At 36.9% G+C, this 25023-nt stretch overlaps 5 protein-coding genes across 5 annotated transcripts; 3 read left to right on the top strand and 2 right to left on the bottom strand.

The window, feature by feature from the left end:
* Positions 1–174: 174 nt before the first annotated feature.
* On the top strand, positions 175–6114 carry C9374_005821 (uncharacterized protein; the record flags this gene model as incomplete). The annotated part of the gene is made up of 7 exons (XM_044695614.1): positions 175–276; positions 350–1136; positions 1186–1301; positions 1349–1947; positions 2003–2502; positions 2556–5097; positions 5217–6114. 7 exons carry the CDS (start codon positions 175–177, stop codon positions 6112–6114), a joined length of 5544 nt encoding a protein of 1847 aa, XP_044547708.1.
* Positions 6115–6261: 147 nt separating this feature from the next.
* C9374_005820 (uncharacterized protein) lies at positions 6262–19809 on the bottom strand (the record flags this gene model as incomplete). The annotated part of the gene is made up of 5 exons (XM_044695613.1): positions 6262–18524; positions 18570–18744; positions 18795–19295; positions 19355–19447; positions 19498–19809. 5 exons carry the CDS (start codon positions 19807–19809, stop codon positions 6262–6264), a joined length of 13344 nt encoding a protein of 4447 aa, XP_044547707.1.
* Positions 19810–19882: 73 nt separating this feature from the next.
* On the bottom strand, positions 19883–22650 carry C9374_005819 (uncharacterized protein; the record flags this gene model as incomplete). The annotated part of the gene is made up of 2 exons (XM_044695611.1): positions 19883–21805; positions 21859–22650. 2 exons carry the CDS (start codon positions 22648–22650, stop codon positions 19883–19885), a joined length of 2715 nt encoding a protein of 904 aa, XP_044547706.1.
* A 193-nt stretch (positions 22651–22843) lies between these two features.
* Positions 22844–23404, top strand: C9374_005818 (uncharacterized protein; the record flags this gene model as incomplete). Its single annotated transcript, XM_044695610.1, has 1 exon — positions 22844–23404. The coding sequence occupies one exon, from the start codon at positions 22844–22846 to the stop codon at positions 23402–23404; it is 561 nt and encodes a 186-aa protein (XP_044547705.1).
* Positions 23405–23611: 207 nt separating this feature from the next.
* Positions 23612–24901, top strand: C9374_005817 (uncharacterized protein; the record flags this gene model as incomplete). The annotated part of the gene is made up of 1 exon (XM_044695609.1): positions 23612–24901. The coding sequence occupies one exon, from the start codon at positions 23612–23614 to the stop codon at positions 24899–24901; it is 1290 nt and encodes a 429-aa protein (XP_044547704.1).
* Between the last annotated feature and the right edge of the window lie 122 nt (positions 24902–25023).

Here is a 25023-nt window from a genome sequence, read left to right as displayed (position 1 = left end):
GTTTATATTGTACCATGTCATAATTTAATACATTTCTACACCTTATGTACAGATCTGTTGTCACTCGTATTGAGCTTGTGATTTTTTTGGTGGTGGAAATCAAGAAATCAATGGTATTACTGTATTGTATGGATTTGCAGCTATGAAAATTTTGTCCGCCAAAATCGTAAAAAAATGGCAGAGTCCAACGATAGTGCTACTCACCCTTCCTCAGCTCCGTTGTTTGAATGGGAGTTTCAAAAGGTGGAGAGGAAGCTTGATCTAATTATCGGAGCGGTATGTTTTAGTCATTGACACAGTATTAACCATTTTGAATACTTTATCAATGAAAATGTTACAATGAGGTCAGCTTTGGAAAGTTGTCAAGAAGGAGAGTGTCGACGTAGAGTATATTTCCTTGGAAGAAATGAATGAGCTGACAGCAAGAATTATTCAATCGTTCAACAACAAAAATCGTCAGCAGTTTCAATTAATTTTTCCAGTCATCATGTCGAGAATAACTAAACAATCTTCCAAAATTTTGTATGACAACTTTTTTGGATTTTGTGAGAGATTTGCCTTCTTTTGCACTCTTGTTTGGAATAAGGCTGTTTGGTCTAACCTTTTAGGCAGACTGTTGCTCTCTATTGTAAAAAATGGTGTGACCTGCCCCCAGCCAAAACGCCGAGAAAAATATATTCAAAAGCTTTTAAACGATGGTAAAATTCATTCGGAAGAGATTTCTGATGTAGATCTTGTGTATATATTGAACACTTTAAATATTGATCAACAGGTGGAGGAACAAGTAGGTCATCACGAAGACCATGAAAAACTGGCAGAGGCGCTCGAATCATTGTTACATTCATCATCGGATTCTTGGGAATTGAAACACACCAACGAAATTCATTCATTAATATCGTTTAATTCGCCTCTGGATCTCGAAACGCTTTTAAATATCAAAGGAAAACCTAAATCCTCACAACAACAACAGATTAAATTCATTGACAAATATTTTGAACGATTGCTCAGATTGTCATTCCGTGAAGGAGATGAGACCATTTTCCCCTCGGTTTCAGAACTATGCTATGACAGTGAAGATGAAATGATATTAGATGTAAACAAAAAACCAAAGAGTTTTCTTATATTGGGAGAATCATGTACGTACAACTTTAAACATACATTTCAAAATAATAATGTTATGAGTAGTCAGTGGAAAGAGTAGTATTGCAAAGAAAATGTCACAACATTTTAACTGTGTCAGATTAGATATACAAGAAATGGCCAAAGAAGAATTTATGTCAAAAAGCGAGATGGGATTGACTGTAAGTATAGATAAATGGAGATAAAAAAGTGCATCACTTCTTTGTAGATCGAAAAGTGCTTAAGGGAGGAACGAAACATTCCAAACTCAGTGATGATTGATATTTTGAAAAAGTGGCTGACGTCAGATTCTGTAATTGAACGTGGCTACACACTTGAGTGGGGAAGCATTCTCGGTCACGATATCAGGACTGAAATAACAAAGTCTCTCGAGGAATATCCACCTAAATATGTCCTTAATTTAGAGATTGAACCAAAGGAAAAGGCCACACGAAACCAAGAAATGGTATCAAGAATTTCTAAAAGAATCGCTGAGCTCGAAAAGCAGATTGAAGAAGAGGATGAAAAAGAACGAAAAGAGCTTGAAGATGAGAGAAGGAAGCAAGAACTGAAAGAGGAGAAAAAGAGATTACTCGAAACACAAAAATTAAACAAACTGCATCAAGAGCAGGACGAAAATAATGAGGATGAGGAATCAAAGGAAAATCAAGAGCAGGACGAACATAATGAGCAGGCAGCAGAGGACCTTCCAAAAGAAGAGGAAGAGGAGGAGGAGCAACCTGCTGAAGAAGACGAAGAAACCAAACTAGAACGAGAAAAACAGAAAGCCATCGAAAGACAAACGAAATTTATGGAACGGCTTGAATAGTAAGTATTCATTGCTTGTAGTTCGCTGGTATTAACAATATCTAACATTGAAAAGCTTTTATTTGAAACGAAAAATTTCGAATGATGTTCGAGTTGACACGGATTCATTGGAAAACATTATTCAAAATGCTAAAGCTCATTCAAAGTTTATTTCTTCAAACACATCGTCCCAAAGTTTAAACGATGTGTTTTTCAATATTTTGCAGAAAATTGTTCGTGCGTCTCCAAATGTTCTGGCAAAAAGTTCGTCATTGCCAACTGAAAATCCAGAAGAAGAGGAAGACCCTCAAGCACAAATTTCGGCAGCCTTGGAGAAGGGATACAAATGGAGCAGCTGGAAAAAGTATTGCCCTGTGAGGTTTCAAGTGGACAGAGCAATAGTGGAGGGTCTCTTTCCTGTTCTTTTCAGAGGTCGAGTTTATTTATTGTCAACTAAAGAGTATCAGAAAGAGTTTATAACTAATCCATCTTATTACCTGAGGAGAAGGCCTCAAAAGAATCAGAGAGTGATATTTATTTGGAATGGAGAAGAAGGAAAAGAAGTTTATGAAGAAGGTTTGTTATTTCTTGTGTGTTATCTTTGACCTTCTAAATTGATTTGAGAATAGTGGTGAAACATTACAATGTGGAGTGCACGAGCTTGGAAACCTACTGCAATTATGTCAAAACTATACCACAAACTCCAAAGCAAGAAAAGCCCAAAAAGCAAGAATCTTCTACAGATGAGAATGAAGAGAATGTAGAACCGGCTGCTGAAGCCGAAAACTCTGCTCCTCTTGAACATTCAGAAGATATTGCTAAAAGCATTTTTGTACATGCAGGATCAGACTCAAACCATTTAGAGCATTTGAAACACCTTATTGAGAGCCCATGTGAATCCATTGCTACCTGTGTTGTTGTGATAAAAAAAGAAGCGCAAGAAGAGACAGCCGACGAGCAGAACGGGGAACAGGAGGACGGAGAGCAGCCTGAAAAATCAGAACAACCACCTCCACAGAAGGAACAGGTTATTGACTTTGTCAAGTATGTGAAAGAAAAAGAAGAACAGCTTGCATCTAAAAAGATTAAGATCATTGACATTTCGTTAACAAGCACATGGGAAGGAGCTTTTAACATTAGGAAACAAATTGATCCCTTCTACTCTGAAGCGGTAGTTGTTTCAGGAGTTGAAATTCCCAAGGAAGACTCTATTTTTGAACGAGAAGAAGCGACTACGCAATCAGAAGAGACTGCCACTATCGAGGAAGGCAATAAGGATGAGGAAATTGATGACGAACCCAAACCCGTTCCTGAGCTCAGACAACGAGTGCTTGGTTATTCTGGACTTTTTTGTCCTGTAACACTGAAAGAGAAAAAGATGTTAGTCAAAGGAGATTCCTCATTGTGTGTCTCCTACAAGAACAAGCATTACTTCTTTGACAATCAGGAATGTGTTGATCGTTTCATTGTACGACCTGACTATTATACACGACATATGGACCTTTCATCACTCAATATTTGGATCCTTAGTGCTGGTGACCAAATTGCCTTTGGAGAACGGCTCTCTAACCTGACCAAGTTACCAGTGATCAAGCTTGAGGAATCCTTTATTGAAAGTGAAGGGTCAAAATATGAGTCCGTGAATAAGTATATTCAAGAATTAGAGAGACCAGTTGAAAAGCCCACGAAACCAGAAAAAGATGAGGACGAAGAAGCTAATCAAGAAGATGAAGAAAATAACGAAGAAGAAGTGGAAGAGGATGAAGCTGCAAAACTCGAAAAAAAGTTGAGACGAATGTGTAATATTTTCAAACTTATCCTCCAAGAAGAAAAGTACGCTCATGGTTACATTCTCACTTCCATTCCATTGGGAGAGCATACAGAACAGATTCTAAATATTCTTGATGAAATGGGAATTGTCCCTACGGTGATATTGAACTTTAAAGTCTCTGAAGAACATCTTGTTAAAAGTAGATTTGAACAAGACTATTCTGAGTACAAGAAAATGGTATTGGAACGAAAAGTAAAAAAGAGAAAAGAAGCTGAAAAGGATAAAATCGAAAGAAGATTAAAAAAGAAAAAGCAAGAGACAGAAGACGAAGAAGAAGGAAAAGAAGAAAATACTCAAGAAGAGGTTGTGAAAACCAAGGAGGAAATTATGGAAGAGGCCCAAAAATCCTACACAGATTCTGTCGAAAAGATTGAAGAAATTATTTCACGATATCAAGGAAAACGATTTGTTGTCCGAGATGTGGACTCTACAAAGCCAGAGAGATTATTCCAAAAGACTCTTGAAGATTTTATCAAATTATTTATAGATAGAAATCCTTTGTTTGATTTTGTGGCTCCATGCACTCATGAAATTGCAATGAACTTAATTCATGAGGGTAAAAAGAAGCTGGGATATTATTACTTTGATAAGGTTGAGCGAGTGATTCAAAGTGACGGATTTCCCAAGATTCAACAACATTTTCTCACATTCACTCATTCAGAAGATGAATATATTGTCAAGCCTCCACCAAAAGAAGAGCCACCTCAAGTTGTTACTAGACCACAAGTTGAGGAGCCAACAAACAATGAAGAAAATCAAGATGACAATGAAGAAAATGAAGAACAGCCAGCAGAAGAGAAAGATGACAAGGATGATGGAGCTCAAGAAGAAGCAGTAGAAGAAGAGGAAAATAAGAAAAAACAGCGTGAGCCTCCAAAACCAGAGCTTTCATTCCCAGTTGTTGTCAATCATAGAGTCTTTTTCTTTATAACTGAGAAATCTCGAGATGTATTCATGAAGAATAGAAAATTCTACATGGAGTGTACATTCGATGACCATGCATTCCGACCTAAGGTTTTAATTCTTGGAACGGATCAAGAGAAACGTCAATCTGTTGCAAAGAAGGTTGCAGAAAATCTTGGTTGTGTATATATTGACGTGAACGAAATTGTAAATACTTTCAAACAATACGATACAATGTTGGGCCAACATTTGAGATCTATGCAAGACGAAGAAGAATTAGATCATCTTGTCGAGTTGTTAAAGTTGAGAGTACAACATTTTGATTGTCAGGTGAAAGGTTATGTCATTGATGGAATTTATCTATCGTTCGAAGATGTGAAAGAATTATCAAAGAGAGGTGAACTTATTGATAAGGTCTTCTTTTTACATAATGACAAGTAAGTATTGTTCATTCATTGGAGTTACAAACAAGTGTTGTTGTGAACTGTTATTATTACAACCTCTTATTTTTTTTGCACCTATTATTATTCAACCTTATTTTGACACATTATAATAGTGAAATGTTTACTCAAGAAGAACGACAAATTGAAACTCTTTTCGAAATAGAGAGACCATTTACCACATGTCGTTTAGGAATATTACCTGAATGGTTACTTGTTTCGAATATCCAACGAGCAGTGACAAGTACTCTCTCACGGCAATATTTATTCCATATGAAAACACAAATGGAACTTGCTGCACCTATTCATGACATTGGTCTTACGAATTCCTTCTTCACAGAACATTTATCAAAATTTAAAACCTATTGTCCTGTGAAATTTGTTGAAGAAGGAATTCTTTGTGACACGATTGCAGATCGATCACATTTGCATCGATGTCTCTACTCTCAACGAATTTATTGTATGAATGATCACACAGCACTAGAAATGTTCATGTCCAATCCAGAAAGGTTTTCAAGTCATGAAGAAGAATTTCCATCCGATCTTCCACGTGAGGTCAATGATTTGGTATTGAAAGGAGCAGATGCAATTCGAGAAGAAGAATACGATGATGAAATTGCATACAAATTCGAATATAAGGGATTTTGTCCTATTTTATTGAGCATGGGAATTATCATGTGGGGAAAGAGTGTTCACTCAATTGAATATAAGGGAAAGCTGTTTAGAACTTATTCCAGTGAGGGAAGAACTAAATTCATGCAAACACCTTGGAAATATTTGAATCTTCCACTCCCAAGCAAATTACCCATTCGACAACGAGATTGGCCCAATTTAGGTGTTGTTGAATATTTGGAAGAGTCTGTGGCTGCTGTGCTCTCGAATTCTGTTTTGGAACTTGCAAAAATACGGCCCTTGTACAGAGGTTTGAGTGTTAAGGATTCTGCTTTGAAGCATTTAGCACTGCTTCTTAAAAGGAATAATAACGCAAACAAACGAATTGTGAATAAACACTAAGATTGCTTTACACAGCCTTTATCCAGTTTGAATGAAACAAGTTGTTCTTTCCAAGCTTCACATGAAAGCAAAAAATCAAGTACGTGTCAATATTTATAATTAATTATCACCCTTACATTTGAACAGAAAGAAACATTTAATGGATATCTAAGTCAATGTAATACAAACACCTTGCAGTGACCAAATACTATCATGCTCTTCAGTTTGCAAATTTGCTTCAAAAACTAGACCCTTGTTTCCAGCATCATTTCTATCCGAAGTATAGTAGACTGGAGCATGGAAGGTATTTTGTACTTTGACCTTTGAGTTTTCTGTTGGAATAATTTCGAGAACTGGTAACTCTTCTCTGAGTTGTTTTGGCTTTTGAGTTCTCAAGCAATGAGATTTTGGATCCCATGCAGCTCCCTCAAGGTACAATCCCCTCACGTAGCATCCATCGACTGGCTTGGTCTTGATATCTGTGTAATGGGAGAATTCTGTGACTCGTGTTGTGACCGTAGTTCTATCGAGAGGCCACTTGTACTTTTTACAAGTCATTTGAACAAGAGCAGTAATATAGGACACTGGTTCATGCAATCCACTCAACCAAATTACTACTGGATCTTCACCTGTTCGAATCCATTCCACATATTGCTTGTGTCTTTCCTTGAAATATTCTAGCCATGAAGATAGATTGAGTTTGGTTTGAGGAGCGTAATCTTTCCACAACTTGGGTACCACACCAATGTTTATGGCATTACTCAAATGTTCCAATTCTTCACTCATACCAATTTCTCCTGCTAAAGCTTTTTGTAAATCAATGAGTGATCGCTTCATGACTCCAACAAGAGTGTTCCAACGATCAATTTCTTGCAAGAGAACGACATGAATAGGTGTAAGTTTGGACGATTTCTGAAGGATCTTTGCTTGAACTTCTTCTCGATCGAATGGTTCTGGAATGATACTTAATGCTGATTTGATATATTCTTCTCCTTCACCTTTGGATCCTCCACTGTGTGCACCTACTTGAAGTGAAATAAGGTCCGTCCACAAGTTGGAAGTGGAATTGGTGAGATATCCAATTTCTGCATTTTGATGCAATCCAAATACACATGGAGAGTTGGTCAGACGAATATTCTTTTCAACAAAGTCCATAAAGTCTTCAACTCCCAATGACACAATCATGTTCTGTTTTCCTACCATCTTTTCTTTTTCCATTGGTGGTAACTCGTAGGTAATTTCATCATCGGAATAGAATCTGAAAGGTTGGAAAGTATCAAACAAAAAGTCTCCCATGTACTCATTGAGGTAGGTTGTAAGTATTCTTCTGTCGAATTTATCCGTAACTCTGCCTCCGTACATGGCTTCACCGACCAGATATTTTAAGCTATCCCATGGGATTGGATCATTGTACATTGCTGCCTTATTGAGATAGGTCTTGATAAGACTAAAACTAACATCAAAGTCAGACTTGTTAAAATCGTATGGAATGTTCCAACCAATCTTTCCATATTTTCTTCGTTCTTGTATAACAGCATGGAAATAGGAAAGGACATATACCAAAGGTCTAAATGCCTTGTGGGTACATTCATCAAGCTCAGCGTTAGAAATGTTGGAAAATGTTGATTTCATGTTGAGTTGCAAAGAATTGGGTGGTTCAGTCACAACTTTGAGAGATCGTTGAAGAATTCCAATAGGGAATTTTGGTGTGACTTCTGTGGTAAGCCAAAGTCTAAATTCATCATGAACTTTGTCCTTATCTAATTTCTCAAGAATGTGTTCGACATTTTTCATCCAATCGACTAGCAGGTGACAATTTTGCAACAGTACCCACATTCCCTTAGAAATACCCTTCTCCAATAGTGCTAACGCCTTTTCGCCTTGACCTTCACCAAGAGAAATGTACTTGACACGTTTGTCTAATTCATTGGATAGTTTGATAATGTCATTTGCAGGATCATATCCAGGACTGATCATGCACACAATAGGGGAAAGTTTGGAACTTTGGTTGAAAATATTATCGAATGTGAGAACTGGAGGTTTAACAAAGTATTCGCTCTTCATCTCCTCTGCAATAAAGCTAGTTGCAGCAACAACAATCCTGTCAGGTCTAAGGCAACGAAGAATGCACATTCTTTGGAATGAGCTTGCCGACTGGAATTTTTCTGATGGAAGTGGTAATTTTTCTGGTTCAGGAGCATCATACCATTCCTTCCATTTTGGATTATTGACAACATCATCTGCTAGACCTTGTAGCGATTCAGATATCTTTGACAGTTTAAGCAAATCTTTCCATCCTCCGTCAGCAATCCATTCAGGGAAAGGATTTGGTTTTTCAAGACCCATAGAGATGTCACCTTTAAGGAAGAAATTGAATTCTAGCGGATCAAGTCTTTCCTCGCTTTGCATGATTTTTAGCACAATTTGTAAGGAGAAAGATAACTTGTGTACACCAAATAAACCAGCACATGTATAACTATATGCCGACTTGGTCAAATAGTCAATAATGTTATCTAATCTTCCTTCAAGCATTCTTGATGGTTGGCTTCTCGAGAGTGATGTCTCAAACACATCTTGTGAGAATGAGGACAACGAATATTCATACATGGAGTTGATATTAGATAGACTGGAAAGCACAAAGTAAAGAATGGTTCCTCTCTTAGCCGCTGGTCTATAACCCTGTCTAGCTTTGAAGTTGTCCTTTTCATTTTGTTTAGTCTGAATGATCTTGGTGTTAATTTCACGGACTTTGTTTCTTGTTTCTTCCAATGTTTTAATCAGCTCCACGTTGTCAATCAGAGTACCATCACTAGAGGAGTTAAGCTCTTTCAATATCTTGGCTTCCAATTGCTGTAGAAGAGCCTTACTTTCGCTCATTGTTTGCACTAAGTCTCTTCTGGCTTCTTCAAGCTCTGGTCTTTCATGATTCACAACAATATTCAATAATTGTTCTTCAAGACCTTCCTCAGTGACGCTGTAATTAATAATGGTGGTCTTACTTGCAATCTCTGGAGTGTAGTGAGGATTAGACAGTCTCGTACACATGTAAAGCTTGAATTTTGGATCTACATCAATTTCATCACTTCCCATTCTCACAATTCTCTTTTTTCCTCGAGTCTCCATATCGAGCACAGGATCAATCATTGGATCAATTTCTTCATCAACATTCTCAAAGAGAATGGTTTCACCGTACTTCATTGCATTTTCAATCTTTCTCATGAAATCAGAGTCGCTAAATGAGCAAACCTTGATATGCTTTTCCTTATTCTTGATCCACTTAACAGCTTGTAATTGAGGATCAATACAAATTGGAAAACGAGATGCATGGGTTGTCAATATACCATTTTGTGTTGAAATTTTGTCTGAGGGTAAGCCTTCATAAGCCCATTGACTCTTCTGCACGTCATCAGTTAAAATATCCTCGATATCGAATGGGAAAGTGATTGGAATGTTGGTTTCTTTTACCTCATTCAACCATTCTTGGATCATTTCTTTTCTAAAGTCAACTGTAAAAGCACCAGTATAGCTCAAAAAGGCAGAGCAAATCAAACAATCACCAATGAGTCTGTTTTTCTTTTCAGACAAGTCATGAATTTGTTGAGCCCATCGTTCTCTCTCAGATCCAAGCCCTTCGATAAGCTTATTGGCAGCAATTAATTTAGCTTCCATGTTTTGTTTCTTCTCCATTAAATTCTTTTCTTCTTCTTGACCACTCTGATATTTAACTTTGTACTCTGCAATATCTTGCTTGAGCTGTTCCAATTTGGACTTGATTGTAGAAAGTTGTTCAGTAAAGGATGCTAACTTCTTTTCTGCTTCTTCCTTCTTCTTTCTAATTGGTTTAACAACTCTCATGGCTTGATAATATTCACGCATTGAATTCACCCACTTGACAATTTCAGCAAGAGTGCTTGAAACTTTGCCAATTTCTTCTGGTTTCATGGAATCTCCATTCTTTTTGTATATTTGTTCAATACGATTGATCTTGTTAGAGGTCAGTCTTCCTTTGTCGTACGAAACAAGTCGATTGAAGAAGGCTTCAGTCATAATCGACTTTACATTTACCCAAGTAATTTGAGAAGGAGTTTCATCTTCGAGTAGAATATAAATACACGCACCAACATCTTGAATAACTTGTGCAGGACTTGCAAATGCCTTAAGTTCCGTAATAGCATTTCTGTCTAATTTCTTTAAGGATTCTTCTGCTGCTCTAACTGCAGGTTCTGCCACTGCAAGCTTTTCTTCTTCTTCAATTTTTTGCTTTTGAATATTTTCCAATTCCTTCTTGATTTCTTCTTCTCGCTCTTGTTGGAGCTTACTTTGCTCAGAGGCTTCTGCCAATCTCTCAGAAATCACTTGAAGTAATTGCTGATTTTCCACAGACTTTTTCTCTAGGATTGCAGAAGCTTCAGAAAGCTCTTTCTTTCTTTCTTCTACTTCATCTTTTCCTTCTCTTAGCTTCTTGAGACCTCCTTCTAATCTCTTAATCATTTCATCAATCTTGTTTCTATTTTCAGACAGAAGACGTTTGTAAGTGTTAATATAGTCCAAGTAATTCTTTGGTGTGACATAGTTGTACCTTCTATATTCAAGAGCAAATCTGGAACTATATCGTTCTACACTTTGGTGAACAAATATCATATGTTCATTAATGCCTTCTAACAAATCTTGTGGAACAGAGTCATCAGACAAGAATTGATTGGCCACCTCTTTCAAGGCTTGTGCAGGCCAAGATGTGAACCAATCAATGGTGGTGCTACTAACTAAACTTGGGAAGTTTCTGCATCTTACTCTCAAAGTACTGCCTGTAGGCGTCATTGCCAGCACAATATGCAAATTATTTCTACACTTGTTAATAAAGTAATTCCACATATTTTCTTTGCTTGGAATGATGTTAGTAGATTTGATCTCTTTGGCAACACTTGAATAAAGCTCTTCTTTTTCATTGTCTTCAAATAGTGCAGGAACAACACCAGATGATAACATATTGTTGATAAATTCGAGGAATCCTTCTTCTACAACGTGTGCATCAGTAAAAAGAAACAAAACTTTTTTGTCCTCAACTCCAAGCTTTCTGTATAGTGATTTCAAATCATCTCTAAACTGTGTTTCGTTGTATCCTCTTGTCAACTTAATTTCAAACAACTCATAACCTGCTACGAATGATGCAAGTCTGCTTAAACTTTGTTTTCCGGATCCTCCGACACCAATTAGCAAGGCGTTTCCTCTGTCCATTCTAACTATTCTTAATAGTCTTGTCAAGTGTTCAAGAGCATCTTCAAACATTACGAGATCAAGCTTTTTAACGCCAGGCCTCTCGTTATAAATATTAATTGCATCTTCAATTACAGGTTTAATCTTGTCATAGTCGACAAGATCTTCATACAGTCTTGCATTGTTTGGGTCCTGGAAGTCAAGGAAGTCACCAAATACGATTGGATTCTTTAGTACTGGCTCTGAAACGGTACCAAAGGATGACTTCACTTCCTCTTCAATAGCCGAAATAGTAAGGTTCTTATCAGCAGCTGAAATTAATCGGTCGTGGAAAACTCTTAGACACTCGTTTCTCCACAATCTAACAAATTTAGCAATTTCATTTTGTTTGTCGATTGTGGATAAGCACAATCCTTCATAAATTCTGCTTAAGTCCCGCAGGTTAAATAAATAGTGGAACTTGGCAGGAGTAGGAGGCAGACTTGAAACTAAATTTTTGTAGAGTTTGATGGTGCAAGCAGTAATCTTTGGTCCAATATTTTGGATTTCAGGAGAAAAGTTGCTAAGATGATGAGTTAAAATTGAGTTATAGATATGTTCAATCGAATAATCGGATGGGAAGGAAATGTTTAGAATATTGAACTTTGAGAGGATTCTTGGATCTATAGCGTTTGTACCAAATGTAGGTTGCATGGCCGCAACATACTGCATGTCCAATAATTTCATGAATGCAAGATTTTGAGTTTTACGTTCATAAAATCCATGTTTTTCTAACATCAATTTCAGTAATGCGATTGGCTGTTGGGTACCATACTTGTCAAAGTTTGGCATGTTCATATCATCGATAACAACAATCATCTTCTTTTGTTGTAAAGGTCCATAATTATCTCCGACTCGCTTCTCAATGTTATCTTCTATTGTTCTTTGCAAATCTAAGCTGGAAGTTCTACTTGAGAAGTTGATTGAGAGACTTGTGAGCTTTTCATTCTTTTCTGTAACATCCTTCACAAAGTTCTTGATCATGACAGTCTTTGCGGTTCCTGAAGATCCAACAAATAAAACTGGTTTGCCCAAAGTGACAAATGTGTGAAGGAAGCTAGTGTAGCGAACAGTATCTATGGTTGGAACAATGATACTTGAAAAACGTCCATTTGTCGGTGGTTGATAGACTGGTACTATCACTTTCCAAGGCTTCCATTGATGATTCCTAACATCAAAGAAGTATTCATACAAGGTTAATCTGGATGGGCAACATCCTGCACCCACAAAGTGATCAGTAAGGGATTCACCATTGTCAACTGGCTTCCACTTTGTAATCTTCTTTACAAAATCATCAAACCTCTTTCTGTCCGAATCAATAATTACAGAACCAACCGACCAAATTAGAGCAAATATGAAAAGACATTCAAGCTCTCTTTCATCGTCGGTGTTTTGTTCAGGGTCAGCAAAAATATAATCTAAAATATTGCAATGTTGTGAAACAAATGAAACAGAATTCATGACTACAGAGGTTTTGATCCTTTCTGTGAAAGATCCATCTAGATCAATACCCTTCAATACATATTCAATACAACTTTTCTCGTATTTTTCAAACAATCTTTGTAGAACTTCCACTTTTTCTGGATGATCTTTCTTCAATTTGTGATTCAGCCATGTCCAAATATAAGGTTCAAAACCCAAGTTCTTTGGATCTACATAAACCATACCACAACGACTGACTGTTGCAGGAGAAGCTACTCTCAGGTTGCCTACTTCAAAAAGAAGTGAGCACAACGGATACAATAAACTGATTCTTTCACCATTTGGCAATGTCAACACCTTATTATCGTCCATGACTGAGTTCATATTTTCTACCCATTCAGCATCAACATCTCCATCAAAAACAAGGTATCTTCGTTCTGCATGGGCTTTTTCTGAAGGTTGGTTGAGCTCTTTAAAGTAGTAGGACAATAATCCGTACGTCCAATCTCTTGTGTCTTTGTCCAACACACCATGCAACTCTGCAATACCTTGTGCCTTTGGATTCATAACTAACTGTTTAACGGTAAAATTAAAAGCCTTTTTCAATGCACTGCATAGAGTATTGAAAGCAACAGTCTTTCCACCTTGAGTCTCTCCAACTATCATAACAGAGTGACGAGTTTCAAGCGTTTCATAAATTTGAATAACTTTGTCAACTTGTGATCCATCTTCAAGAAGTTTGAGATCCTTCTCAACAAGACTCTCCTCAACTGCTTTGTAGAGTTTAGGATAGGTGACTCTTTCATATGCAATATTCACAAATAGATCATTCAACAAATCTTCAAAGAGTGGTGTGTCTTCATACACAAACTTGGGTGCGTTCATATCGTGTAAAGCTCTCATTAATAACTCATCTTCTCTCTTGTCTGGATTTTCTCTCTTCAATCTACCTGCTACGACCAAGACCGATTTTAATGGACGTAAACCCCAGTCGTAATGGTGTTGCTTTGAGAGCTGTCCTTTTGCAAGTTCATATAATTTGGTCATTTTTCTTGCTAAAACTCTGGCAGTATTAAATCCTTCAGAGAATAACATAATTTCGCAAATAATTTCCAAGTCTGGAACCACCATCACGCATGGTCTAAACAAAGCCTTAAGATTGTCAGGAAGCTCAACTCTGCCTGCATAACCAGGATTCATTGTAATGAAAATACCAATCTTGCTATCGAGCTTAATATCAATTTCTTCGAATCTGAACTCTTCCTTTTTAGACTTGAGGGCACTTTGAATTTCTCTAATTTGAGTGGAAACAACAGAAAGTACAGGCAATTCAATTCTGTTGAATTCATCAAAGCATCCCCATGCTCCTGTCTGACACAATCCAGAAAAGTTCATGTACATAGCCTTATAATCAAGGCCTTCACCACAGTTAAATACAATGCAAATAAGAGCCATACTCTTTGCCAAGTCTTTCACACTTTCCGTTTTACCAGTACCAGCCGGGCCTGATGGGGATCCACCAAGGTTGAAGGTAAGTGCTTGCGTCAAAGTCATGAAACATCTATCGGTCAATGGAGTAATAACAAGTCTGCCATTGAGACCCATGTATTCATAACCATAAACGAATTCACCTGTACATTGTCTTATTTTGACATCATTGGCAGACTTGTCCCAGTAAAATCTGAGTTGACTTTCCCAGTCAAATTCTCTTTCATCAAGAATACTGTCTCTTACAAGTCTATCGACAATATCTCTTGCATGGACATCAATAATAATCATAGTTGTGATCTTTTTTCTAATCTGAGATTGGAGAGGTGTTCTCACTTCGTCAACTAAATTGTTCAGTTGCTTAGTTAATTGAACTGCAAGAGTTTTAACTGCCATTTTTTCTCCATTCTTCACTCTTCTAAAAGCGTCTTCCACCTCCCATGTCCACCAAATTTGGCAACCACATAATCCAATCATTCCTAGATTTTCTTTGACCCATTCAATTCTATCTCTTGAAGGATAGTTATAAACAGCTTTCTTCATGATGATTTTAAGTGTTTTTCTCATTTCAGTTTGAACTGCAGTAAGCCATTTTTCAATAAATCCCTCTGCTCGTACAGGTTTATCAAAATTGAATTCTTCTCCCTCTTTAGATCTCATACCTACTACAAGGTTGGTATTCGGCTTAAATATCAAACTTCCAACGTTTTCAAATAGATTACCAATATGCTTTTGAATTGCGTTCAAGTCAGAACTACCCAAGATACTTAATAACTCTTCATCAGATATGAAGAAAAATCGAGGGAAAGCATTTCTTTTTGATTGAAGGTAGTTATTCAATCCCTTTTGGCATTCATTGAGTCTCACTTGAAGACTCGATAAAATTGCTGATCGATTGTCTCCTTGGCAACAATTTTCGAGGACAGTCCTATTCTTTGCCGTTTCACTCATTATCTTTGCCCACTCACTGTCGATCTTTTTGAATGCTTTAGCCTGCTCAGGCAACTGATCTTTGATATCCTCAGATCCAATAAAGATAATTTCAAGATACATCCATGTTCTTTGGACATCAATCCATAATGAAGTTACTTCATCAATCTTGGATAAGTTGCCTTCCCACTTGCTAAGCTCAGCCGCAAATGGAATGGAATGTTGAGTTCCAGATATGGCAGCCAAGTTTGCTGTATCTTCTTCGAGCTGCTCCTTAATGGTATCAATGGCTGTAAGTACAAATCCTCTATCTTCGTTATCTCGCACATGTTTTTTAAGTTCAAACTTTTTGTTTCTCCATACTTCAGCAACCTTTTTGATTGTATTTTCAACATCAAGTTCTTTGTTGGCAGATTCAGTAATTTCGTTGATACTATTTTCATATTCATAGAGGTTCATATCAATCAAATTCTTCAAGGTAAATGTTGAGGGGTTGATGTCAAAATTTTTACCTGTTGCCTGCATTAGTTGTTCCCAATGTCTTTCTCTCAGTGCCTCGCTCTTTAAACAAGACAGAAGTTCTATGGTTTTTTGGAAATGCTTCACTTTGCTTTTAAAGGTTTTGTGAGCATGCAATTCTTGAAGTTCTTGAGGAAACTCTTTCTTACTGATTAATATTTGAGAGAATCTTGCAGTTTCTTTTGTCATTTCTTCGATAGGAGCTTCCACCCATAGTGTACGAGACCACTTCGAAACTTTCTTTTGCCAATCTCCAAAAATATCAAAAATCTTTCCAATCTTTGATATTTTCTTTTCTAATTGGACGAAATCTGGATATGGAGTTATTGGAAGATCAAACAACTTTTCTGATTGAACAAGATAATCTCTTATCTTCTTCTTTTCTTCAAGCTTTTCTTTCAAAAGTTCCATTTGAGATAGACCATCTTCGAGTTGAACATTAGGATTACCTGGGCCATGCTCGAATTCTTCCTTAAGCTGAACAACTTCAATCTTGAATTGTTCCACTCTGTTGCGAGTTTCTGATGTAAATCTCTCTTTTTGTGGAACAAGCTGTTGCTCCATCTCCTTGGCTGACGATAACAATGCATTCCATTTCATTCTTAATGAATAAACCAGGTCTATTTCATCGGCAGGTATTTTCACGGAATAGGATAGCATGGTATGGTAAATATCTTCCACTTCCATATAATCTCTTTCTATGTCTACAGAGTTTGATCTTGCTTCGTCCATCACTGACAATACTTTTCGTAGATCGTCTAACTCAACAATTTCTTGCCCTAATCCTTCTTTATATTTGTCAATTCTTTCATTCAGAGCAAGTAGTTTTGGTTTAATGTTTGTATTCAACAACTTTGCCATAGCTTCAATCCATTTTCTCAACTCCTCAGTAAACGATTTCACAAATGATGTAGAGTCAATTCTAATGAATTCCAAGTCCTTAATCTGTTTTGAGTGAGAGTGAATATCTTCAAGCAACTTATGATAGTCTTCTAGTTTTTTGTAATAGCTATCCCAAGATGGGTCTTTGCTGCCAAACTTTTCCATGGCCATTTCTTTTGGGGTTTTCCAATACTCTTGATACTTAGAATAATTATGTACATAACGCTGAACAGAAGTTAGTGTCTTTTGAACACCGTTATTCAATAAAAGCATCTTTTTTGTAATGACAGGTATTTGCAAAATATCATTAAAGAATGAAAAATGATTGGCAATGATGGCCTGAGGATCTATTTGATCATCTTTCTCAGTCTTCACCTCAATATTCGTAATTTCATGACATGTTCCGCTATACCATCTCACAAACTGTTTGGTAGCATTGACAGAGCAATTTACAACTCTATCCAACATATCTGAAATGTCATCCAAGTCAGGAGTAATAGTAATAGACTTGTGATAAAGGGAAACGCTCACCTTCATCAAAGGTACCTGACGTTTGGTGACCAATTGCTGGTTCTTTTTCTTCTTATTCAAATAAAGTAGATCCATCAACTCATCAATGCTGGAAGACACATTTTTAACAAGTGCTTTAAAAATACGCTTTTCCCAGTGAGCATAATATCCTTGGAGGATCTTTTCTCTTCCAGTCGCAGCTTTGCTCTCACTCTCAATAACATTGCTGTTGATGAGATCTCCTTCAATTTTTAAGAGTGTTTGTCCAATGGTTTTATACTTCTTTGCAAGGCTTGCACTCTTTTGCTCTACAGATTTTTCTATGGACTCTACGAGCTCAGCAAGAGGCATCATGGTCTCACCAGTTCTAATTTCAGGCTTTGTTAAAAATGGACTTCTTAGCTGTTGAATGAGAGATCTAATAACGGATGCATTCCTTTGCATCTTTTGCACAATAGATTGAAAATCTGAAATTTCTGAGTTACATCTTTTGATGAATTCATCAATACCCAAAGAGTTCCAATTGAGAACAGAAAATCCTGGCTCAAGAATCCTTTTCAACCGGGTTATAAGTGGAGTCAATACTTTTTCCTCTGCAGAGTCCAAAGAGTCTTTAGCAGTGGTGAAATTATCAATCATACTTTTCAAGTTTTCAATGTATTTGTGATATTTTTCTTCCTGTAGAGTAACGTTGAGGGCAATATCAGGGACTTTTTTTCCTAGTTTGTCCAAATATCTTGTTTCTTGAATTAACAATAAAAGTTTTGGATGAAAATTTACAATGATTTTGTTTCCTTCTCTAGAAAGAATATTTCCCTTCAGATATTTGATTGTATCTTCAGTAACTGTTGCTTTCCATTCTTTGAACTTTGACTCCTCAAATTCTTTGATATCTTTTGCAATACTGAATGCCTTAGAAGATATTTTCTTTCCCTCATCAGTGTTCAGCATGTCTGGAGCTTCATTAAATAGGGCAATAGGCTTTTTAATTCTCTCAAATAAAGAGTGAGACCAATAAATAGCACCTGATACAGGAGGCATGTTTTTAGTTCGTGGAGGATTCTTCTTTTCATTAGTGAAAATTTGATAAATGTTATCGACTTCTTCTCCATATCTTTCGAGAATGTCTATTGATTTGAGCATCATTTTCTGATTAATAGAATCTTTGTCCTGACTATTAATTTTTTTTACATCTTGAAGCAATTTAAACGCTCCCTCTGCAGATCTGAGTTTTTTGAAACTCTTGTCAATAAATAGATTTGTTTGATTTTTGATTTCCTCGCTATTTTCTTTGAATTGTTTGAAAACCTCAATCCACTTCAATTGGTATGCCCTGTTAAAAATTAAATGAGATATTTGCTGGAATGGTAGAATTAAATCCTTGAGCCTCTCCAAAATCTCGTCTATGCCGCTTTCACCAGTAATATCTGATTTTGTTAGAATCAAAATTTAGGATCATGATAAGTACTTACTTCTTAGCTCAGGGCCTAAAAAAGTTTTGTATCGAGCAATAAACAAGGCAAGCTCTTTCAACTCGTAACATCTTTCGGACATGTAATCTGATTCTTCGAAGAGTGAGTCTTTTTCAAAATGCCAGCGTTCATCTTTGCTCGTACTTTCTATTTTTTCTCTCACTTGGAAGTAAGTCTATTAAAAATTGCGTTAATTTGTGGATCATGCTGATACTAAATACATACCGTCTTCCACTTCTGTAAAACTTCGGCGCCTTCAAGAAGTTTTTCACTTAGTTTCAGAGGATTGTTGAATAAATTATTTACATCTAAACTACTTTCGAGATTAATATATTGAGCCACTTTTGAGCAAATTTCTGTCGCAATTAGTTCCATCAATGGAATCATTCGCTTATCTGTATTATAATAGCGGCTGATGACCCAAACCATTCTAATTGCATTCATCATGGATGGCAGTGTATCGGAAATTGCTGTTAACGATCCCCTTGCTTGAGAAATATTCTTGAAGTGCCTTTCAAGCGTTTGTAAAAACTTTACATTTTCCTTGGCTTCCATATATAGTTTCGTTAATTCTTGAAATTGATCATCAAATCCTGGTAATAACTGGGCATCATAAATTCTCAAAACTTCAATTGCATTCTTTACAGTTTTGCTGTTTAACGATTCCCAAATTGTTCCTAGAGAGGCATGTCTTGACCTCCAGTATTCAATTTCTGACAGTGGTCCCTGTTAATAAAAAGAAAAATGATTGAACGTTTTTTTTAACGTTTTGAAAGCGAACTTACCTCTCCTTCTCTTTCTTGATTTACAACTTTTTCGAGGAGAGCGTTGATTGACTGAGTCCAATTACTTAGGCAGGCCTCCAGTTTTGCAACAATCTTTTAAAGTGGATCAATCAAGAATTTGAAAAGAAAATTACAAAACTTACGTGTTCATCTTCTGCAGCTGTTTTCGGATCATCAAGATGAACATCCGGCAGGTCAATGATGACCTCACCCGATAATTGTTTTACCGTATGTCCCACTTGTCCACTAAACTTCTTGAGATGAGAAACAAAATCAGAATTCAAGGAATGGACACTTTGAAGTGTTTCACTGTACTTGTGAGCTTCATCATCTTGGGAATAGGAATCCGACAAAAACGGGAGAAAAATATTTTGAAGCAGAATATGCAGATTGTTGAGCGATGTATGGCCAACGAATATGTCTTCGTTGTTGTATGAGCCTCGTTGTTGCAACATTTTTCTTTATGATTTATTTTGTAGTGCAAGAAATCAATTTTTGGCGGTCAAATTTCATTTGGGAAAGCCAAATTTACTCCTGATTTCGCTGGTCTTCACCATGAACGTCATTGTCAACCTGCTGTCTCTCTCTTCTTGCTCCTCTCCTGGTTGGGGGTTGAACAGTGACAATATACCTCACAAATATCAGTAGCAACAACCCTCCAATGAGTAGTGCTAATAGATAATCCTCATAACTGGCAATCCAATTCTTGAATAACTCTGAAAATGAAGCAGGATAATCATCATCATCATCGATAACTGACGAATCACTTTGATCTTGGCCAAATAAACTAGAAATGTAATCTTTAGCAAGAGAAAATCCCCAGTGTACATAAAGCTTTCCAAGCGCCAACAAGACTGGAACATACGCCACTGGATCAGCCTCGGCAGCCATGTCATAGTGTCGTTTAGCCAAATGGAAATCTTGTGGGAGTCCCCTTCCGTGTTCATGCATATATCCCAAGTTGAACATGGCCTGGGCATTATTCAAATCTTTTGCCCTTCTGTAAAAGTATAGACTTTTTTCATAGGATTGTTCCAAATTCTCAATGGATGATGATGAAGTCAATGCTGAAGATCCATAATAGTAATAATCTCCTACTTTTACGTATGCATCTACATTTCCTTGTTCAGCAGCATGTTGGTACCACTTTATGGCTCCCTTGAACTTTAACAATTCTTGTTTTTCCTCAGGCAAACCCTTGATAATTTCTTCGAGACCATATCCTCTGTCATACATGAAAGCCAAATTTGCTTGCCCAACCTCAATTCCTAACTCTGCAGCATGCATATAGAGCAATAAGGCAGTATGTTGATCTTCTCCGTTCACATAGTTCTCAAATGCTGTTTCCATGACAGAGGTCCATGAAGCTTTCTCTACCACTGACTTGTAGAATTTCACAGCAACATCGCAATTGGGGTTAGTGCCCAATCCATAAAGGTGCATATTTCCTAGTTGGTATTTTGCAAGCACTTGTCCATGTTGTGCTGCAATAGCAAAATGTTGGAATGCTTGTTTGTACGATCTTTTAACTCCCTTTCCTTCCATATAGAGTACACCCATATTGTAATGAGCTTCAGAATTACCAAGGGCAGCACTCTTGTTAAAATAACCAGCTGCCTTTTCATAATCTTGCTCGATAATCACATTTCCTTCTTGATCTACAGCTCCCTCCAAATACATTTTTCCAAGTCCATTCAACGAGGATGCATCTTTTTTATCTGCTCCCTTTTTAAAGTATTTAAAAGCAGTTTCATTATTCCTCATTACTCCATCACCCTTCCAAAACATGTTACCCAAGGCACCATATGCTTCATATTCTCCTGCCTCTGCTGCTTGTTCAAAAAGTCTTCGAGCAGCATCTATATTTTGTTCCACACCTCGAATTCCATACAAGTTAGCATAACCAACTACAAGCATTGAAGAGGAAGATCCTTTGCTTGCTGAATATTGATAATAGTCCATAATATCTTCTTGAGATTGTTTGTTATGAATTGCAATTTCGTCATTCAATCGAACATGATCAATTAATGGGATCTTGCTATCTTCAAATTCAGCTGCAACATCTTCGGCTGCTTTTACATAATAAAAGGCTGCAGTTTTACAAGATTTTGGAACACCATGACCAAACAAATGTCTATAACCAAGTGCAATATTAGCTCCCGTTGTTCCGTCTAAAGAGCTATAAAATAAATTAAGTAGAGCTATGGATTCAGTGTTATCCAATTGTTGTGGTAAACTGTTGAAAATGATGTTATACTTTTTCTTCATTTCTGATGGTTGTCCATACAAATCTATCATGAATTGCTTTACATTTGAAATATCTTGCTCAGTTATTAAATTGTTGCTGTAGAGCAATGCAACCTCAAATTGAGCCATGGAATTTCCTAAAGCTGCCGAGAGAACATAGTACATTTTGCTCTTAGTAAAATTTCTAAACCCGAATTTATCAGTCTGTTAAATGAATTGGATCAATATCTGTCAAATGTCCATGAATTGAAACATACCTTATAAACTGTGGCTAAATTGTACATGGCTAGAGCATTCGATTTGTCTTCAGTAATTATGTTCTCGTAAATATTAATTGCTTTAGCAACATTTTCAGTATCATATACCTCAAGGTCGGGATTTAAAATTGATTTTGCTTCTAATAATTTAGTCGTCAAGCTTTCTTCATTGACTGTTGGTTCTTGGGCAGTCTTTTTTTTCTCTGATTCTATTCTTTTTGACATGAGTTTTCTCCGATAGGTAACTCGAACTTCTTGTTTTCGTTTATATGGTACTAATTCATTTGGTTCTAGGAATGAAGAGTAGTCGAGAGGTTTTGTGATTTCATCATAGCTAATGGTATTATAATCTTCCGCAACAAAATTGAAATTAATCTCGTCAAATGTGGGCTTTGGTGTTGTACCTGGTTTCGTTTCAACGTTGGAGGTAGTACTCTTCGTTGCTGCTGTTTGATCATCTTTAGTTTGACCAAATTGATTTTTGATTTGACCCAAAACCAGTTTAAGCCTGTCTCTCAAATCTTCAGGTATATCATCAAGAGCATTGTCGTCATCATTTGCGTTCAATATGATGACTTTAGGTTCCTTCTTGGTATTACTTTCTTCTTGTTCCGAATCTTGGCTCTTTTTCGGTTTTTCTACTACATTTTGATGTGACTGCACAATGAAAAATACAATGATCAAGATGGAAATAAATAGTAGAGTTGTGGTGAAGCTGCGAAGTGGTGATGATGTTCGTCGTTGAGTGGTGATTTTCGGGCAAGCTGGTGAGGTCGACGAGAATGTCTGCATTTTTTATTTTTGCTTTTTGGTAGTCAAACACGTGTCTCGACGCACTTTTCCTATCACTTATTATTCCTTCACATCCAGTGAAGATGTCGACTGCTCCATGCCAGTTTATATACTGGGTCAAAGCAGTCAGTCCCTTTGTATTTCTTTCTCGAACCCGCCATTGTAGTTCAAATAGCCAAACCATAAAAAAAATATGACTTCCGAGCAATCAGTAAAGGTTCTCGTGGTAGGACCCAAGAAAAGTGGGAAAAGCTCTGTTTGCAATTTTCTGAGCGGATATAAAGAGTTTTCAAATGAATATCGACCAACCATGGGATTGAGAATTTGTGAATGCGAGCGAGAGATGCCATCAATGGAAAAAGTTTCAGTTGAATTGTGGGATGTATCGGGAGATCGAAATTTTGAAAATTGCTGGCCTGCCATACTGAAAGATGTTTCTGCCTGTCTCATTGTATATAATCCTTCTAATATTAATCACGTGAAAGAATTGGAGTTTTGGTACAAAACATTTGTACAAGGTAGCAAATTGAAAGATGAAAATTGTTGTATTTTTGCTCATTGCATGTCCAGTGAGGACTTAACTAAAGAAAATCCCATTCCTAAGCTGCCCAAAACCATGTCAAAAATTCCAGCAATTCTTACCAATCTCGACATTCCTGATAAAGAGAAAATTTTTGGAAGCTTTGATCGACTCGTTCAAAACTGCGTGAAAGAGCAGAAGGAAAACGAAGAAAAGATGGTGTTGGAGCAGTGAGCGATCTAAGGCAGTCGTAAAAAATAAAAAATATTACAAAACTCATCATGGATCAGGACCTTAATGATCACGAACAGGAAATACACAAGTACGTTACATTATTTCTAATGATGAATTGTACTAATGAAAGCATCTTTCCGTTGTAATAGAAGCACGTTGAATCCCCGAACCCTGCGGTTGGTCAATTATATTAAGGCTAGACGAAGAATGACCATGGAACAAGAGGAAAGCAACTCTGAAGGCGATGAAAACATATCCGACAAGATCAGTTCTCACGCAGCCGAGCTTTTGAGAAGTAACAATGCCCATGACAGGTTCTTGGAGATGAGTTTCAAAATGGATGATCTAAGACAACAGCAAGAAATTGAAAGAAGACATTTTGAAGGGATGTACAATTACAGCACACCTAGGAAACTAAACGAAACAAACAAAGATCTTACTCATAAACCCGAACTGAATTCTCTTTCTTTAGAAATCGCCTCCAGATTGCCCACCACATCAAAGGAACGACTCTTTTCGGGTGCTCCAAAAGCCCCATCATCACCCAGACTCTCTGATGATACACATTATACTTTCCGACCTCAGATTAACAAAAAGTCGGAAGAAATAGAGCTCAACAAGCAAAACATTGGATTCGAACAGCGACTGTATGAAATGTACAAAAAAACATCCAATGCCCAAAAGAAAATTGAGGAGAAAAAGAAGGAACTTATGGAAAAGGAGCTTGAAGGATGCACATTTACTCCTGATGTTGCTAAAACCGTGAACAAAGTACAGGTAAAAGGAAAGAACATTGAAGACAGAACCATGATATGGGAAATGAGGCGAAGACAGAAATTGCTCAAAGGACGAATGGAGACGGAAAACAAACAGATGGAAGGTTGCACGTTTTCACCAAACACCCAACGATTGAAATTACCATCTCCTAAAACCTCTGGGGATCCACTTGGTTTTGATGAGTATTTGAGTAGACAGAGACAAGCGCGAGAGAAGAAGCTAGAACAAGAAAAGGTCTTTAAAACTGGCGACAAGTGGAAAAATCAAATTACCATCCCAAGAGAATTTTCATTTGGTGCAAAGGACGGTATTAAAATCAAAGCCCTCCAAAAGCCAGTGACCAACGACCAAGCCAACAGAAAAACAAACCATTTCAACTCATCAATGGACCAAGCATCTGAACCAATAATGTACTTGGGGGATGGCTCATTAGAATTTGATGAAGACAACGAAAATCTAATCACAAAAATCTCAATTCATCCAAATGATGTATCTGAGATGACAAACGAATCGCGATTACAAGATATTCCTCCACAAGGATTATTTTCAAGCAAAACCTCAATTACCATTCTGGATGGAGGGATGAACGACAGCAACAATTTCAACTCTTCCATGCAAGTTGAAAAATTTGCACCAATGACCTCCCTAAAACTATCCAAAGAATGGTTGAGAAGAAGTCAGCTCAAAGACGAGAAGCAGGATTCAACAACCAGCCTATAACTTCCTGGCATTCATTGTAAAAGACTCTTTTGAAATGAACATCAAAAATTCTAAAAAAAAACAAAAATACCGTCGCCCATCATTCTTCATATTAATTTTTGATCACCGACAATTTTGGCTTT

Source organism: Naegleria lovaniensis (assembly GCF_003324165.1).
Source record: "Naegleria lovaniensis strain ATCC 30569 chromosome Unknown tig025, whole genome shotgun sequence".
Lineage (NCBI taxonomy): Eukaryota > Heterolobosea > Eutetramitea > Acrasida > Naegleriidae > Naegleria > Naegleria lovaniensis.
Note: the sequence above shows the minus strand (reverse complement) of the source record. Positions and strands in the feature narration are given on the sequence as shown.